The 17914-nt window shown below is 42.7% G+C and overlaps 1 protein-coding gene across 1 annotated transcript in view; it reads right to left on the bottom strand.

Annotated features, from left to right (window-relative positions):
• Positions 1-17914, bottom strand: part of FER1L6 (fer-1 like family member 6) — a 103166-nt gene that overhangs the window by 11682 nt on the left and 73570 nt on the right. The window contains exons 27-35 of the mRNA XM_019720433.3: positions 17319-17441; positions 16048-16087; positions 14713-14825; positions 13565-13696; positions 12564-12689; positions 9003-9130; positions 5079-5249; positions 2397-2557; positions 393-535 (exon numbers count right to left, since the gene is read on the bottom strand). Of these exons, the coding sequence (XP_019575992.3) occupies positions 393-535; positions 2397-2557; positions 5079-5249; positions 9003-9130; positions 12564-12689; positions 13565-13696; positions 14713-14825; positions 16048-16087; positions 17319-17441 (1137 nt within the window). The remainder of the gene's footprint in view (positions 1-392; positions 536-2396; positions 2558-5078; positions 5250-9002; positions 9131-12563; positions 12690-13564; positions 13697-14712; positions 14826-16047; positions 16088-17318; positions 17442-17914) is intronic.

The raw sequence follows: 17914 nt of genomic DNA on the forward strand, positions 1-17914 counted from the left end.
GGATTCTTCCAAAAGAGTTTGCCAACTCAAATCCTAAGAAGGAGAAAGCAGTAAGTCTGACACTGATTAGGGCATAGTTTCTCAACCTCGACATTACTGACATTTGGGGTTGAATAATTCTTCTTTGTAAAGAGCTTTCTTGTGCAGTGCAGGATGTTTAATAGCATCCCGACCTCCACCCACTAGATGCTAGTAGCACCCCCACCCACTTGAGACAACCAAAAATGTTTCCAGACATTGCTAAAGGTCCTAGGATGGGGCGGTGTGTGTGGCAAAATGGTCCCTGTTTGAGAACCATTCTTCTAGGGCACAGAAGATTGACTTTTAGGGGAAAAGTCATATTCCTTGGGGATGAACAGTCCTAGTGGGGCCAGAACTGGCTTGGCCACTACCTGCTCCATTCCTGGCTTATCCTTGTGGTACAGTGGGCGAGTTTCTATGTGTTCAGGAACCAGCCTACATCCAACCTCTGGGATATCCTTCCAAGAGTGTAAAACTTTGAGGGCCAAGTGCTCATAAGATTCCACCGTCTCATCTGCATGGAAGAGAGAAAAATAAAGAGACTTGTCAGATGCATGTTCCTGTGAGAGGGCAGTGATGGGCTGTCAGATGCATTTTTAAACATTCCCTTAAAGGTTTCCTTTAAATATACTGAGGCACGAGAAAAGACCGCAAAAGAAGAAAAGGACAAAGAGGATGGAAAGAGGTGGGGGTAGATTGGTGGCAAGGGGAAACAGACTGAAGGTTTAGAGAGGGAGACATGAGGTGGTTGACAAAAAGGCCCAGCAAGCAGTCAGGATCTTGCAATATGGGGCTCCATTCACCCCTTGAATCAGATCCCTCCAGAGTCTATGAATCACAAGCTTGACTTCAAGATACTGGAGAGGGTATGTTTCCTGGAGATATAAAACCGTTTGCTAACACAATAGTGTGAGAAGGCCTAAGGAATTGGGGTGACAAGTAGTGACGAGGGGGTGAAATGGACACAATATCTATTCACGGAAGTCTTTTCTCATTATTACTTGGGACCTCCCTCCTACCACCTCCTGCTCTCAGGAAAGATTCTTTCATCCCTCATTTTACTAAAGAAGATAATTCATGATAAAAATAATAGTAGATATAATACTTGCAAAATAAGGCAAACATTGTAGAAAGAATCAAATCTAGGGAAGTTGAATTTGGTTTAAAAAAAGGGGGGGGGGCGCACAAAAATATCTCCCAATAGCAATAATTACAAGCAGTAAAAGTTGACAGGGACAAACAAGTAATCTTTGTCATGAACTAAATCTTTGTCATGAAGTTTAATCCATCAAGAACTGATCCTGATGAACATCATTTCAGATTTTTGGTGGGCAAAAAATTATTTAGTCATGAGATATAGGATATTGACCAAGGAATTACATTGGCTTGATAAATCGTATTGTAAAAAGGAATTTTTCTCAACAGAAATTCATCAATATGTCATTAATATCCTATCTAAATGTCAATTAACTCTGCATGGAAAAACCTTCAAGAAGCTCTTGGGGTCAAAACGACATGGTAAAAGGAAATCTTGGCATCAAAGTGTTGGGACCAACATAACAGTACCAAACATCCATCACGTGTCCTTAATTAGATTCCTGCATCAGAAACACTGTACCATGTAGAGGCAACTTTTAAGCACCAAATGGACACGGATGATGACAGTACAAGAATGCTCTGTATCATGACAATAAAATAAAGGTGACTTTTCTTCCCCTCCTAAGTTTATGAAAGCCTCCCTGGGATCTTCCTGGCACGCTCCTGCGGAAAATCTACTTCTTAGTGTTGAAATAGGAGAGTTGTTAGTGTAACATTTATGGGGGTAATTTGGGTTGCGTCCTATAATTTGTATAACATTCTTTTTTAAGGCTATTGCCGACCTTCTGACACAATTCTATTCATGCGATCAATACTGTAGACACATCAGAAACGTGCAAAAATAAGTATAAAGAAGTTCATGGTGCATTAAGTGTCACTACAAAAAATGGACACAATGTAATGGCACAGCCATAAAATAGTATCTTATCAATGATCGTTTCAAAGAATAAAAGAGAATCGTCATAGTCTGTTGAAAATAGCAAAGGCAGGATAAAACAAAACAAAACTATATATGGTACACTTAACAATTTTGTAAAAAGGTGACATATTGCACCCCACACACACACCACCACTGTAAGGAAATAGAGCAGCATGCAGCGTGCTTATCTCTGATTTGGGGGAGTATGAGTGATTTTCATTATCTCCATTTTCCGTATTTCGACCATTAGCAGGCATTACTTTTACAATAGATGACCATGTTCCTAGCCACAAATACCACCAGAAGCAGGATTTTCGAAAGAAGAGCAACATCAGGAGGATACATTGTGGGGAGTTACCAGTGTCCTCTTCAGTGAAGACTGTTTTTCCAGAAAAAACCTGGTTTCCTATCTGTATTTTCCCAGGACGGAAGTAGGGTCCATCCAGTCTGTTGTCTTTGCAAAGTTTGGTGAGGATTTCGGTAGGTTTGGACGTGTCTCTCCAGGCATTGTATCCTTCTCTGAAAAGTGGACGAAGGACAGATATGGTGAGGCCCAGCTTCCCCAGGAAAGACACACTCATTGTCCCCATTAAAATGGCCACCGAAATATGATCTGTGTCGTTTCCTTCAGATTCAAGTTGCCATCTACACACGTGGGGCTAATGTTTTTTGTTGTTTTGTTTTGTTTTCTCTCTTTTCTGGTCACTACCTATGCCTATGCATGCTTTCATGAAAAGCAGGACTTCTGTGCAGCTTGAGATAAAAATCCTTTGCAAGTAGTTTTGTTTTTTTTTAAAAAATTGTACCTTAAAAAAATTGAAATTCACATAACATAAAATTACCCATTTTAAAGTTGACCAATTCAGTGGCATTTTGTACATTCACAATGTTGTACGACTACCACCTCTATCTAATTCCAAAAAACTTTCCATCACCCCAAAAGAAAACCCTCACCCATTCAGCAGTTACTCCTCATTCCTCCTTAGCCCGGCCCTTGGCAATCACCCATTTGCTTTCTGTCTCCATGGATTTCTTTGCAGGTTGTTTTTCCTTCATTTTTTATTTTCTTTCTGGCAGAATAGCCATTTGGCTGCTATCTATTCTACGAGGAAAGCCTAGTTCATTCTTTCAGCTCCTTTGCTTCTTTCCTCCCCTTAGCTTCCCCCAATCATATTGTAGACTCAAGACACAGGCAGAAAGCGTTGATGTGCTATTTTTCTAATCAGTGATTTTCCTGCTGCTGAGTGTCTTTCCATCCCTTCTTCGTTTAAAAACTAGCTGTTTGTTTAAAAGTCATTAAGTGGCAATGAAATTCTTCATAAGAGCCAGGCCCAAGATAAGCTTGGATTTTGTTGCATATTTCATACAGGATTCATTAGAATTTAAGTTGTTTAAGCATTTCAATAAATCAAAACATGGCTAGAAAGCAGTTGTCTTACATTGTGCTGGAGATATATGAGGATCCTGAAAAGTCCATCCAGGCCAGGCCCAGCGCCACACACAGGCTTCCCCAGACATAGATGCTCATGTCTTATTTTTAAAACTCTTCAGTGGACAAAAGTTATAACTTCTCAGACTAAACTATTCTGCCCCCTGGTAGTTCCACCGTCAGGAAATTCCTCTGCACAAAGGATGCCCCATGTTGGCCTGTGGCTTCCTTCTCTGATTTCAGAGACAGTTAATCACCCTCTGAATAGTACCCTCTCAGGTACTTGAGAGTGACGTAAATACCTCAGGAGCCTTATGCATTCACTAGAATTCCAAAACTGAACTGCCATTCTAGGCTCAGAGAAGGATGGGTCAGCAGTAGAGACTTGTCTGAAAATCATGTCATGGAGGAAACAGGCCTTCAGACTCAGTGAATGTGAGTCTAAATGGGCACAACCCTTCTGGAGAGCCATGTGGACATATATATTAACAGTACTTAAAGTGTGCATTCCTTTCAATGGAATTATCCATGTCTATGGATGCCTACTGAGTGAATTATCAGAGGGGTGTGCAATGGCTTTTATATGTGAGTGCTTATAGCAGCAATATTTCTAATAGAATGCAGAAGAAAAATACAAATGCCCTAAAATTCAGGAAGGCAAATTGGTTGTGTCATTTCACAATAAATTCATATGATGGAACACCATGCAGCTATTAAAATAATGTTTTCAAATGATATTTGATGACATTATAGAATGCTTATAAGGGTAAGAGCAACAAGTAGTTTACAAAATTGCACAGACAGTATGAGTCCACCTTTGAGGAAAAAATAGCATAGAAAAAAATACTAAAAGGAAATGCATTAAAAATTTTCACCTATCTCTGCATAGAATAATTTGAGCATTGTTTTGTACTTTGTGTATTTCCTAAATTTTCTACAATGAATGTATATTATTTTATAGTCAGGAAAAATATTTCTAAAAGTATACCGTGAAAATCTGATGAATGTTTTTCATATTTTCCTAGCTGAAATTTGTAATTGTAAGATTTCATTTTTTTTTCTTTAAGATATCAGATACAACATTTTTTTTTTTTTAAATAAAACTGGTAGTCTATATTTTCAAATGAAGCAGAATTCAAAATCTCTGTAAAATGTAAGAGTTGGGCCCACACTTCCCTCGTTTTTAACATGGGGATAACACCTCATCGGGTTCGAGAGAATTGAATGAGATACTCCATGTAAAGTGCTTGGTATATCATAAGCCCTCATAAATGTTAGTTATAATTAACAGGGATGTTGGCATTTGTATTGTACTAATCATTCGCCTTCTACCATCATTCCCCACCAGGCCTACCAGGCCCAGCTGATTGAATGAACACATACAATTCAGCTCCTGACTCTTGAAGAACCTGCCTTGGGTTCTAAATCAGTGCTGCCTCCCCCACCCCACCACCCTCTGGTGCAGGGAACAGTTTCCCCAAACCAGCCCTGCCGACATGGAGCCCTGCTGAGATATTAAAGCTGAGCCTTGGCTGGCCTTCCCAGAGCGTGGACAAGCTGAGGCCACAGCCTCGGAATGCCAGCGGTGTCTCCACAGGAGAAAGAACTTACATCTCGTACTGGCTCTGCAAGCCACAGATGGCTCGGTGTTTACTGTAGAAGCGGTTCTCCAGGTCAATTCTGGTCTCGCCAATGAGGTCATCTGTCCCGATCATGTCATGGTCGTAGATCAGGACGGAGAGCAGGGAGTCCTTTGGGAACGTTGCCTGAAGCTCAAATGACCTGTGGTCCAAGTAGAGGCTTTAAGGGTCAACAATATTTGGCCACACAGTGAACTTTCCCCCGCTTTGCTTTTAGCTAGCCTACATATGAACTCACTAAACACTCAGAAACTCAGTTACTACTTAGTGGATATTTATTTGGTTTAATTTTTCACTGAGATACAAACTGTTGTCAATTCCAATTCTGTTGTCAATTCCCAGTAGACAATAATCTTCTCTTTCATGGACTCTCTTGCAGTCTTCAACTAGGGTGAGAGCAAAACTGGTCTCAAACATAACTGATTTCCAATACTGGTTTTTGAATCAGTAACTTCCTGGTTGTAAAACTGCGAAACGTTATTTCATCCCTCTCAGCCTCCTTATGTGTAAGTGGGGATAAATACCTTCTTTATACTATAGCATGGTGGTTAAATGTGATATGCCTTATAGAAAGCATACATTTGACTCCTAGGCATTCATCTGGCACCCAACAAATTGCCATTTCCTTTCCCCCCTCCATTTTTGCTTCATCAGGGAATGCCAGCTGAGTTTATTTTAGATGAAGACCCTATCGAAGATGGGAAAAATCATAAAAACAGAATTGCAGGACTGGAATGCTGCCTCTACGAGATTCTGAGCCCCTTCAGGATAGAGACCTGCCTTCTTCACCTCTGCATGTTGGAGCGGGCAAATCACCTACAGAGAGTAGACATGTAATATGTTTCCTTGAACTGTACGGGACCTCAGGGACCATATCAAATCCCTTTATTTTACCGATAAGGAAATAGAAATCCAGAGAACACAAGAGACTTGCTCAGGAGCATACATCGGGCCTAACTGGCATAAGTGCCAGTTTGCTGAGTCCCGGGTCTGGCTCTTTCCACCAACCACACCAGTGCAAGGTGTTGAAGGGAGCACAGGCGCTGCTGGACTTCCTGTGACGACGCACTATCTGTGCTACTGCACATTAGAGAAGATAATGAAGAATTGAATTTTGAGTGAAACCCAACATTTTAGGGAAATGTCTCCCTGAAAATCAAATCAAGATGCACAAGTGTTTCTCTAGTTGTTCCCGGACTCTGGTGTACTGAGAAAAGGCGGGGCGGGCTGGTCGGGGAGCAAGGGAGAGAGAGGAGTTGGGGAGGAAGGGAGAATGAGGGCCTGTTGTTTCCTTGCATGTCCCCGGGCCTGTCTGGGCTGCTGCTCGCCTGGTCACATCCCCTGAACCCTGACTCTCACTCTCCAGGGTGGAAGGGACTGAAATCAGAGTATAGCCCAGAGCCAATTAACTCAGGGAGAAAAAAACCAGAGGTGTTTGACAGCTCCAGTGGCTATAATCGACTGAGGAATCTCTAGCAGGCCAGGGATACGGCTGTGCAGGGGAAGAAATGCGGGGCTTCCACCTGAAGACAGAGCATTGCCTCCCTGGGGCTCCAGGATTTGGATTCCAAACAGTCATTAATATTCTAGAGGCTCTCACAGGAAGTCTCCAGCCTCCTATCTGAGCTTAGCTGTCACCAGGCTGCTGCCACTGAGGAAGGACTTATTAAGTGCTTAACCGCCCCTGGCAACCGTGACAGAGGACTCAATTGCTCTGTCCCATCTCCCCAAGCTGTGTGCTCACAGATTAACCTCTCATGAATTTTCACGGGAGCTGTCATTAAAAACTACTCAAAGCAGCCCACCTTGGTTGGACTTTCAGTCACCCAGGGAAGAACTAGGCTTATCCCAATTTGTGCGTCCATGAGATACGATCTCTAGATACAATGGTGGTTGGAAGAAAGAGAATGTACCGCGAATCGGGTAAAAACAGCCTTGTTGAAATATTTGGTACCTCTAAGCTTCAGAGTAAAGATGTCCCACTGTTTCTTTGTTCAGTTATTTATTCTTTCGTTTATTAAGTTGCTCATTTGACATTTATTACACATCCACTATGTGCCAGGTACTGTGGTTATTCAGAGAACAAGGAACCGCCGCTGTCCGCAGACAGGTACCACCTCAGGCTGATGCACTGATAAGATCCCATTCAATCCCAATGACAACTGGAGGTTTGTCCATCCATCTGTTCCTTCATCCATTCATCATTCATTCATTCGCTCTACAAATATTTATGAAGCATCTGCTCTGTGCCACACCCTGTCCTAGGTGCTGGGGTTGTGGCATTGAACAGGCTAGACCAAGTGTCTGCCTACGAGAAGCCTACAATCCAGTGGGGAGATGGGAGACAACCAATAAACACAAACATATCAATCATGTCAGAGGACATAAAAAAAAGTCAAGCAGACAAGGTGCCAGGGGGTGGAGCCTGTGCCACCCTCCTACGGTAAGATCCCAAAGAGGGAGCCCCCCAGGCCCCAATCAGACCCAGGAGCCCTCCGCTTTCCCTGCTGGAACACTGCAAGTTGGAGCCTGAATAACAATTAAATACCCATCCAACAAAGCATCCGCACGTGGAGGGCGACTGGAAAAGTCTCTGTAATGCCAGAGGCAGAAGGGAACATTCCATCATCCTCTTCTTCCGTTTACCACAGCCATAAACTGGGGTAATAAAACTAATTCATGGCACTGTGGTGAAAGCAGCTAATAAAAAGTGACTACAAACTACTTGGCAAAATGAAGTGCTAGTTACATAAACAGCAGGTAATGATAAAGCCATCTCTGGATCAGGGTAAGCTTCCCTGATATCTGTTTAATTATTCTCATAAACCTGAACAGGCAAGATCATTTATTTTCTCATTTCCTCAGGAGCAATAAAGTGTAAGAGGCTCGTGCTGATCAAATATCAAAAGGTCCAAAGTAATCACAATATGTAAATGAATTTAAATGAGGCCGATGGAGACTGATTATACTTAAAACGCACCCATTGCTAAAGTGACTCTCAAGGGAGAGAAAAAGGAAGCTAATGTGTTTTGAGTATCTACTATGTGCTAGAGTAGACAATGTGTGAGGTGCTATATATTTCATCTTCTAAAGGTTCCTGAGAGTCAAGTGTCACTATTGTTGCTTTGCAAATGAAGAAAACTAGGATCAGAGAGGTTAAGCCACCTGCATAAAGTTACACAGCCTGCATGTGACAGAATGAAAACCCATGTCTGCTTGACTCCAAAGTTAGCAGCCGTCAGGTGCACAAACTTGAGCGGGGAACACAAATGTGTGGCACACTCTGTTAGAAGACAAGTGGGGTGGTAGGGTCGTGAACTGGAGAATGGTTCACCCGAACACTCACAAACGCAATGTGTTTTAAAACACTTTGCAGAAAAGCAAAGCACAAGTGGGGGATGCAGTTCAACTTTTTGACTGCACCCAGAATGAGCTGCAAAATGATATGACGGAAAAAAATCCCTGTGGTGGGAGACAAGAACAAAAGTCTGGTCCCTTCTCCTCCGCTCATGAGCTGTGTGAACCTGAAAAAGTTTCTAAACCTCTCTGGGCCTCCAGTGGTTCTCTGGGCCTTGGTTGCTTTGTTTGTAAACCGGAAACGTCTCTGACGACATGCAGGAGGCTGAATGTAGAAAAGATCAACATTGAAGAAATTTTGGAAAACCCTGGGCATGAAGCTCACCATGTACCACCTAATTCCTGAAGGGACCACATGAAGAATTTGGCCTTTCTCCGTGAAGGTTAGGATTGATTGGCTATGATCAAGCAGAAGTCAGCATTTAACCTCCTGCCACCATTTACTCAGACGCGCACATGTACACACAGCAGCCCCCGACAGATATGCAGCAGGAGCAAAGGCACAGGACAGCGCAACATGAGTCCAGCGGCCACTAACCTTCCAAACACTGGGTTCAGCTGCTTGGGAATGTATTTGTCCCGGTCTTTGATTTCTGTTTTGCCAAGCTTGACCACAATGTAGGGATCTGATTTGCCATCTGGATCAGCTGGGCTAAGATTAAATGCCTGGGGAAGAGAAAGGAAATCCCTTTGGCCCGATGGTTCTCAACACTGGCTGCACACCCTGAGATCACTCGGGAGGTTTAAAAAAAAATTGACTGAGTTCCATCCCCAGATATTCTGATTTAACTGGCCTTGGGCTTTGGGATTTTTAGACGCTCCCTAATGAGTGTGCAGCCAAGGCTAAAACCACTCTTTAGCCTCTCTGCTTTGCTGTTAATAGAAAAGTTACGAGTTTTGCCCAAGTTCAACTTTCTCTGGAGTCATCTCCTCAGTGGAAAGCAGCACTTAGTGCAAAGTAATGAGGAATATGTTGGACCAGGAGGCCGAAGGCATGAATTGGAACTCTACTTCTATTTCTAACCAGTCGTGGGATCTTGGGCAAGTCACGTCACCTCTCTGAGAGCTATCTGTGAAATCATGGGGTGGACCCCTGAAGGCTCCTCCCAGAAGTTACGGGCTCTGAATTCATGACCCTGTCACTCTTGCACTTAGCACTGACTGGTTGAGTAATGATCTGTTTCTCAGAGTGAAGTCTGACTCCAGACAAGCTGGGCATTAAACCATCACAAGCAAACACTTTGTAAAAGAAGGCTGTGGCAGGGACTACTGAGGAATGATACTGAAAAGATGGAGCAACTCTGCAGAGGTGAGAACTGAGTGAGAAACAATCCCATTTTCAGAACTCTGTCCCACAGATAGAATGGCATAAGCACACAAAGCTACATTTTCAAGGATGTTCATTAGAACATTGTTTAATAGCCACATTTGTAAACAACTTATATGTCAATTACTTAGAGAGAAACTCAATCCAAAATAGTCACTTCTGTTGTCACATCCCCCAATTTTAACTCTCTCCATAGCAGTTTTCTCTGACATTCATTTCATTTATCCGTTTCTTTGTTTATTTTTATACCTTCTTAACCCTCCCAGCCTCCCCCGACTAGTATGTAATCTCCACGTAAGCAAGGGTACTGTCGGTCTTGTTCATTATATGGACCTCGAACAAGGTCTTCTTAATATTTGATAAATGAATGAATAAACGGGCACTAACATTAACTCAGGAAAATACTAGGTGGCCACCAGGAAGAATGAGGAAGACCAATATGTACTGATCTGGGAAAACACCCAAGTTACATTACGAGGTAAGAAAAGAGAACGGAAACTCAATATGTTATGCATGAAGCAGAGCTCTATTTAGTTTTGCCAAGCTTGACCACAATGTAGGGATCCTATTTGCCATCTCAACCTGGATGGAATTGTAGACAAGTGGAAATAGAGATAGATGTAGTTGCATATACATAAAATAGTAAGTTATTTCTGGTGTGGGGGGGTAGAATTGCAGAAATGGGGAGATTTTTATTTCTTTATGCAACTTTTAAGTAGGATTATTTTTCACTTGGTGTTTTATTAAATTAAAATATTTTTAAATTAACGTATTACATAGTTAATTGATTAAATCTTAGTGTGAGAGAGCAAACCACACAACCACAATCCCTAGAATGTCCGTGAAAAGCATGGACGGCCCACAATCGCAGTGCATTTATCCTACTTCCTACAACCCAGGGCCACCACCCTCTGACTCTTCATTTGTTCAAGTCTTGCTTGTCCTCAGGTTCCAGCCCAAGCCCCTTCCTCCTCCACGCTGCTTCCTGAGCCAGAACTTGGTCTGCATTCCTGGCCTTTGTCTAGGGGGTACCAGATACATAGAACATGTGCTGTGGACATTTGCTGAATCAATCAATCAATCAATCAATCAATCAATCAATCAATCAATCATCCGTCCCCAGTCTCTGTGGTCCGAAAAACTTCTCCCTCTTCTTCTACTGTTCATCACTTCTATTTCTGGATTCCCTAAACTGTGTCCCATAGACCCACAGTTCTGCAGGATTTTCTGTGGGGCGGGGTGGGAGGAAGGTGTGGGGCAATAAATTTTAAAAATTCGGTTAAAGTTTCAACCATTAAATAGGTTTCTTTGCTTCTGGAATTCTCAGAGCCTTGAATGTGCTAATGAACTTTGTGAATCTCAGGGGTTGGTGAAAGGAAGAAATATTATGTGCACCATTTCTCAAATGTATTTGTACACATGGTCCGTTTCCAAGAAACGTATATTAATTCTCTCTCCAAAGAAAACTCCCAAGACAAAATTTAGAAAAGGTTAGTCTAAAGTATCCTGTGGGTGGGTGTTTAATATAGACTACTCAGCAGTGCCAGTGATTCTTTACAAGTACTTCTAATCTCAACCTCTCTGACCGTGGTCATGGAGATGATGGTGAAGGAAACATGAGAACTGCATGATGGAAAGGGAACATTTAGTTCCTCCTTTGCATTAAAGAATCATTTGTCTTTGTTTTATGCTTCATTTCTATTTTTTTAAAAAAGGATGCAGGCAATTTAGGCAAACAGTTAATATAAAATAAGACTACCGCAATCAAATAAGATTATGAAAATCAACTCCAAGGTCAGAAGATAAAAACAAATGCATAAACCATAAAGGTTCGGCAGACAATTTCTTTGATTGAGCATCAGATTTGGTCCCGAGCTTCCTGGCTGGCAATCAGTTCAAAAAGTTTCACAGTTAAAGTTTAGTGTTCTCATGTTCAGACAGAAGGGCAGATAATATTTTTTCTCAGAAATACATCAAAATGAAATTTCTTTCTGCCACAGAGCCATAGTTGGGGAGGGGGGTGGGGTGGGGCGAAGATTTCACAGTAACAGCTGCCCTGTTCTAACAGTTTTGCCTGTGAGCTGCCAATTTCCAGCATATTTGGTTTCCTTCCCAGTTAGCAGCAAAGCCAAGGAGGAACTGAAACTACACAGAGAAGTCCTATATGCCTGGGAAGTATTTTCTCTGAGTGAAAGGCCAGTCAGTAAATGGCCATGTTACCACCCAACCTTCATACCTCCTGTTACGGACTGACTATGTCCTCTCAAAATTTATATGTTGAAGCCCTGACTCCCCATGTGATTTGGAGATAGGGCATTTAGGGAGGTAATTAAGGTTAAGAAAGTCATAAGGGTGGTGTCCTAATCTGGTAAGATTAGTGGCCTCATAAGAAAAGGAAGTGACACAAGATTCTCTCTCTCTCTCTCTCTCTCTCTCTCTCTCTCTCGCTCTTTTTCTCTTGCTCTCTCTCTCTCTCTCTCTCTCTCTCTCTCTCTCTCTCTCTCTTTTTCTCTTGCTCTCTCTCTCTCTCTCTCTCTGGATGCACACACAGAGGAAAAGCCATGTGAGGACACAGCAAGAAAGTGGCCATCTCCAAGCCAGGTAGAGAAGCTTCCCCAGAAACCAGCCCTGACGGTACTTTGACCATGGACTCCCAGCCTCCTACCTGTGAAACAATAAACATCTATTGTTTAAGTTACCCAGGCTGTGGCATTTTGTCATGGCAGCCCGAGCAGATTGCGACAGCCCCTCGGCGTAAACAAGAGAGCTCACCGCCACGATGTACACCCTGATCAGGACTTTCACGGGGTGGTTGGGGGGAATCCCTTGCAGGATTCTCAGCTGCCCGCCGTCCTCGGTGCTGGAATCCTCAGGGATTTTGTAAATGCAGAAGGAGCCCTGGAACCACAAAGTGCAACCCATTGAAATGACATAGTCATATGCCCACCAAAAAACTTAAGAGGGCATAGCACTGGGGAAATGGGCACAGCCTGAGATCCAACAGGACCGGGGTTGGCACTCCCCTGGCCCTCGGCGTATCATTCGGAAAGTCACATAACCTCCTTTATCTGAGCTTCATGTTCCATCAGTGAATCCGTGTTGGCACAGTAACACCCTCCCCCCACGCTGTTATGTGAGGAACATGAAGAGTCAGATGGGATACTGAGTGCCTTTTCCATGGAGTGGCTGAGCTTGTCCTTTTTCCGCTATCTCATTCAATCCTGACTACAGTATTCCCATTTTCAGGTGCTGTGACCGAGGCTTAAGGAGGTCAAGTACTGTTCAAGGTCATGACGCTGCTTAGTATGATAACTAGGGTCCAAATGCACGTGGGCAAACTGCAACCTCCACACTGCATATGAAGGGCCCAGCATAGCACGTATTGATTGCTACTTTGTGATGCTGACACCATACGTCTGCCAGATGAAGCAGTTGCGTTGTTTGATTAGTTTAATCATCCAACTGGTACGTTTGCATAACTCATACATTTGGTAGGTCAAGAGTGGGAAAAGCAAAGTAAAATTCCCTGATCTTTTTAGGTAACAACTCTGTCTCCTTACAGTCCATGGGACTGAATTCCAGCCACTGGCCGTGAACCAAACATCTCAAAAGACTTGGGCTAGGTCTTGTGGGCTTCTAGGGAGGGTCTTGTGTCAAGATGAAGGATTTTCCTTACATACGTCCCACACCACAATCCCTCATTAACATAATGCGGTCATGTTGGACATTTACGGACCGGAGAGCCAAATAAAAGAGTTAACTTCAGAACCTGCCTTAAACTTTCCTATGACTCGGTCTCCATCAAGGCCTTGGTCGTCTTCCGTAGATTTGCCTCTGAAGAGCTCAAAAGTTTTCACCCAGTCTTCAAAATTGTTAAATTCACTCTCGAGGTCACCATCGTATATCTTGAGGGAGAAGGGAAAAGAGAGTGCTCAGAGAAAGGAAGGCCCAGGGTTTATTTAAGGGGAAATGTCAAGGTTCTCCAAAGCCAGCCTTGATATACACCCGTTGGAAAAACCTAGTCTACCATTAATTGATCTTTAGCAAAATAAGGAATATGATTGACTCAGCATTCCTGGAACTAACTGCCATGCTGAAATTTATAAAAACCTTTTTGATAACGTTTGAAATTCCAAGAAGTATAGCTAAACCCAAAATGTTTTTAAATACAAGTATACATATGACAAACCTTTTTACAGTTAAGTGCTGACATTGGTTGTTAGATTATAGACTACTACAGATATTTTGAGGACATTCAAATCAATACATGTTCATTAAACATCTAATTCTTAACACATATAAAGTGGTAGAATATTTTTTTTTATTGTAATGCATATCAACATGGATTTTCCAAGCAGGAAATTATATACATACTTTAGAAATGAAAAATTGAATTGAGTTTTAGGTTTGGTAATATAATTAAATCATTTATTCAAATTGCCTATCAAAATGACTTATCTAAATTTGTTATCTAGATACATAATTTTCGCTCTCCCAATTTTCATATCCATAAATATGTCTCTAGCTAATAGCCTCTGGCTAATGTTAAAATTGGTCTGATAGAACTGACTTGAGTTAGAGGTGAAACTCCTGCTCTTCTGACTGTGTACACATCTGCATGATGACATTAAGCTCCAAGAGGTGAGCCCAGGAGAACTCATACACTCTAAATCACCTTCCTGGATTCAGGCTAACCAACGGAAGTCATGCCCCTTCTCAATATGAGGATGTAGGAAATGGAAAATTAGCAAGCTCCGTTGTCTTGGCTTGCATGCTTGTTAAAGTTTCTCTGCATCAATGATTATCATGTAGACAAAGTAAGTTCAGACAAAGGTATTAGTAGGATTGACTGAAGTACCAACAGAATTCCCCTTCTGAGCTTCCCACCCCATCCATGGCTGCCATGGTTGTGTCCACATACCTTCAAGACTGCCAGGTTGGGGATTTCATCTTCTTTGAGTTTCTTCTTGAGTATTTTGTCTTTCTTCTTCTTCGGGCCATCTATATTCACCACGACCTCATCTGATGTTACCTCTGTAGATATTTAGTGGAAATTGTTAGACTTCTCATGGCTGTTGAGATGAGAAGAAACTAAGTCAAGCTCCCTCTTCCCCTTTGCTCTGGTATGGGTCATGACCCTTGTTTGCAAAAAGAAATAGCACTATTTTGCTGTAGGATTGATACATATAGCCATGCAGTCTGTGCACTGCAGGACAGCCAGAAGTGTTACTCACACAGCAATGCAATGTCAACAGATTGCCTGGGGCCACACAATGTGCTGGCCTGTCCTGGTAGACGTAAGAATTCTGTAAACTACGCAAAGAGGGGTAAGTACTTTGCCCAGTCATCCAACTAGCAGAGAAGAGACCCAGAACAGACTCACTCCAAAGCTTTTACATCCCTTCTCAGATCTGTTTAGAAATTTGGGAGTCATTTAGTTCATCAAACTGAGGCTCAAATATGCTAAGGGTCTTGCACAAAGTGACAAATGTAGTTAGAGAGATTATTCGTTAATTTTTTAGGAGCAGCCTCTAGAAATCTGAGACAGACTTCTAGTTCTGCTATTTTCTAGCTATGGAAACTTGAGCTGTTCAACCTCCTCATACCTTGGTTTCATCATTTGCAAAATGAAGATAATATTGCTTATGTCATGAGATTGGCCTTAGAATGAAATAAGCTAACTAGGAGTGGGCTGAGGCACTGAGCCTGACTCTGATTTTCTTACTTCCACCAGTGTCACCTGAAACAGTGCTGGCCAGTGTGTGTTCCTGTTGATTTTTAGGTCAAGACCTACCATTGGCTTGAATCCAGTTTGCGGTCATTTCTAATCCCAGAGGCTTCTTTCATTTAATTTCTGCCAAACCAGATCCATGCAACCCTTGTAAACTGAGTTTGGGAACCTAAATCCAGGTCACCTCTAGTAAAGTTTTTCATGTTGGTTTTGGCCTGTTATCTCAGCTCAGTTCTATTTTCACTCTGTTGTTTCTATATTAAGACTGTCAATGTAGGGACGTGAGCCAAAGGGTTGATTTCAGCACTGAACTGGATTCAGGAGCCTGGAATCTGGTTCCAGTCCAGCTCAAATCAGCAACATGACTTTTTAAAGAGTTGTCGTCTTCCTGAGATGGTTTCCTCACTTGGGAAATAAGGGGGTAGTGCTCTAATATACCTCCCATGGATTCCATTTTATAATTTTTCTCACCTGAATGGCTTTATTCTCTGATCAGCTGTCCCCAGAACAGCTACTTATACTTACCTGTATTGCCTTTTTTCTCTTTGAGATCTCTCTCTTTTTCCTTTGAGAAAAGAGAGAAACAAGATTACAGACACTGGCATTCCTCCTTCATTAATCCTGACTGCTAAGAGTTCCAATTATCGTAGCCTTCTCCACTCTCAGGGACGCCATTATTAAAGAGTATTCGAACAGTGTCTAACTAGCCCCAGATGAAGCCTCACTGCTAAGACCTAGAACTTAGTGCAGTGAGATGTGTGCCCTAGAGAAGAGGGACCCACACAACCAAGAAAAGAGCTTTGGGCTGCAGACGCCCTTGGCCTCCATGGACAACCTCCTCTCAGCCTGTGGGAAAGCAAACTCTCTCGCAGTATTTTTTCATCTCCCTGCAGCATCACCTGAGTCTGGAGCTATGAGTTTTACCTATTGGCCTGTTGGGTCATTGGGTTGATCCTACAGACTGAGGAGGTTAGCAGAGAAAGGGGGAGGGGCTTAAAAAAAGGAAGGAGGTTAGAGGCAGGGACTCACATTTGGTTTATTTATTTAACTATATATCAATCTTCATGGATGGTCCTAGATGAAGCAACTATGGTCTTTCCAAACTAAAGAATCAGAAAACTTTCTATTCAATTCATAGGTACGATGATAATACCTGATAAATATTCCTTTCTTTTCTTACTCGGGGAAGTGACATCTTACCTAATTCAGCCACTGAGCTTTGGCCTGAATCCCCAGACCCACTCCCCACTGGTTCTCCAGCTTTATAACTCGATCCCTTTCTTGTTCCATGTGCATGAGGCCCGGCTCTGGCAAGCTGCTGATTATTCCCATTTGCTAAAGCCAAGATCTCTGCCTTTACCTTGATAGTCCCCCATATGAATTTAGAGTCCTGCCGAAGACCTAGGGCCCTGTTACCTGGGTATGTCCAGGTGTAGTTGAAGCCCCCATTGCTGATGCCCACCTGTCCAGAGACCCCATTCCTCCTGGCTGGACCTCTCCGGGTCTGACTGCTGGGCAGATTCTCCAGGTGTCAGGCTGGACTGCACGTCCTTCCAGCATTTACATCAGAACCTGTGGTCCTAGGGCCCGCTCTAGCCAGAGGGTGGGGATATAGCAATTCTGGATCCCTGTCCTCTCAGATTTTGAACCTTCTACAGTTAACAGAATCACACCTGAGTCAGGCTTACCAATAGTGGAACTTAAAAGAGGGGATAATGTGGGATTTGGGGGGAGAGTAGAGGGTGCTGTGCTTTCCTATTGAGTCCTGTCACTGTCACAGCCAGGGGAGACTCTACCGTCTGTGCTTTCTTCAGGGAAGCATAGTATTTGGACCACCAGTCAATGACGTTCTCAGCAGATTCATCTGCTATGGTTCTCTTTCTCCTTTTGCTGGACCTCTGGGAAGGTTTCCTGGCATCCTGGCAAGGTATGAAGATGGATGGTTAGTGAGGCCTCATGGATCTGCATGCTGGTGGCTGACTGGCTTCCTGGTACCCTCTGCAAGGTGGATGGAGGTATTGACAGGTTTTATGGTTGCAGTTCTCTGTCCCACTTCAGTAAATGAATGTTTAATAATTTGGTCATCCATTCATTTGTTTATTCAGCAAACACTTATTAAGTAGAAGTGAGATACTGTGCTGGACAGAGGGGATATAAGGACAATTAGACACAATCCCTGCATTGGGAGGCTTAGTGTTCAGGAGAGGAGACAGGCATATGATACAACGTGGTATCGTAGAAAGGACATTAGCTTCAGACAGACCTGGGTTATAAATCATTAAGCAATTAATATGGACTTGCTGAGGCTCAGTTTCCTCAACGAGTGACAATAACACCTGCCCACGTCACTGTTGTGAGGATTAAGTGACATAATATAGACAGGTCTCCTTTA

The sequence above is a fragment of the Rhinolophus sinicus genome, chromosome 6 (assembly GCF_057876585.1).
Source record: "Rhinolophus sinicus isolate RSI-liver-muscle chromosome 6, RSI-T2T, whole genome shotgun sequence".
Taxonomy (NCBI): Eukaryota; Metazoa; Chordata; class Mammalia; order Chiroptera; family Rhinolophidae; genus Rhinolophus; species Rhinolophus sinicus.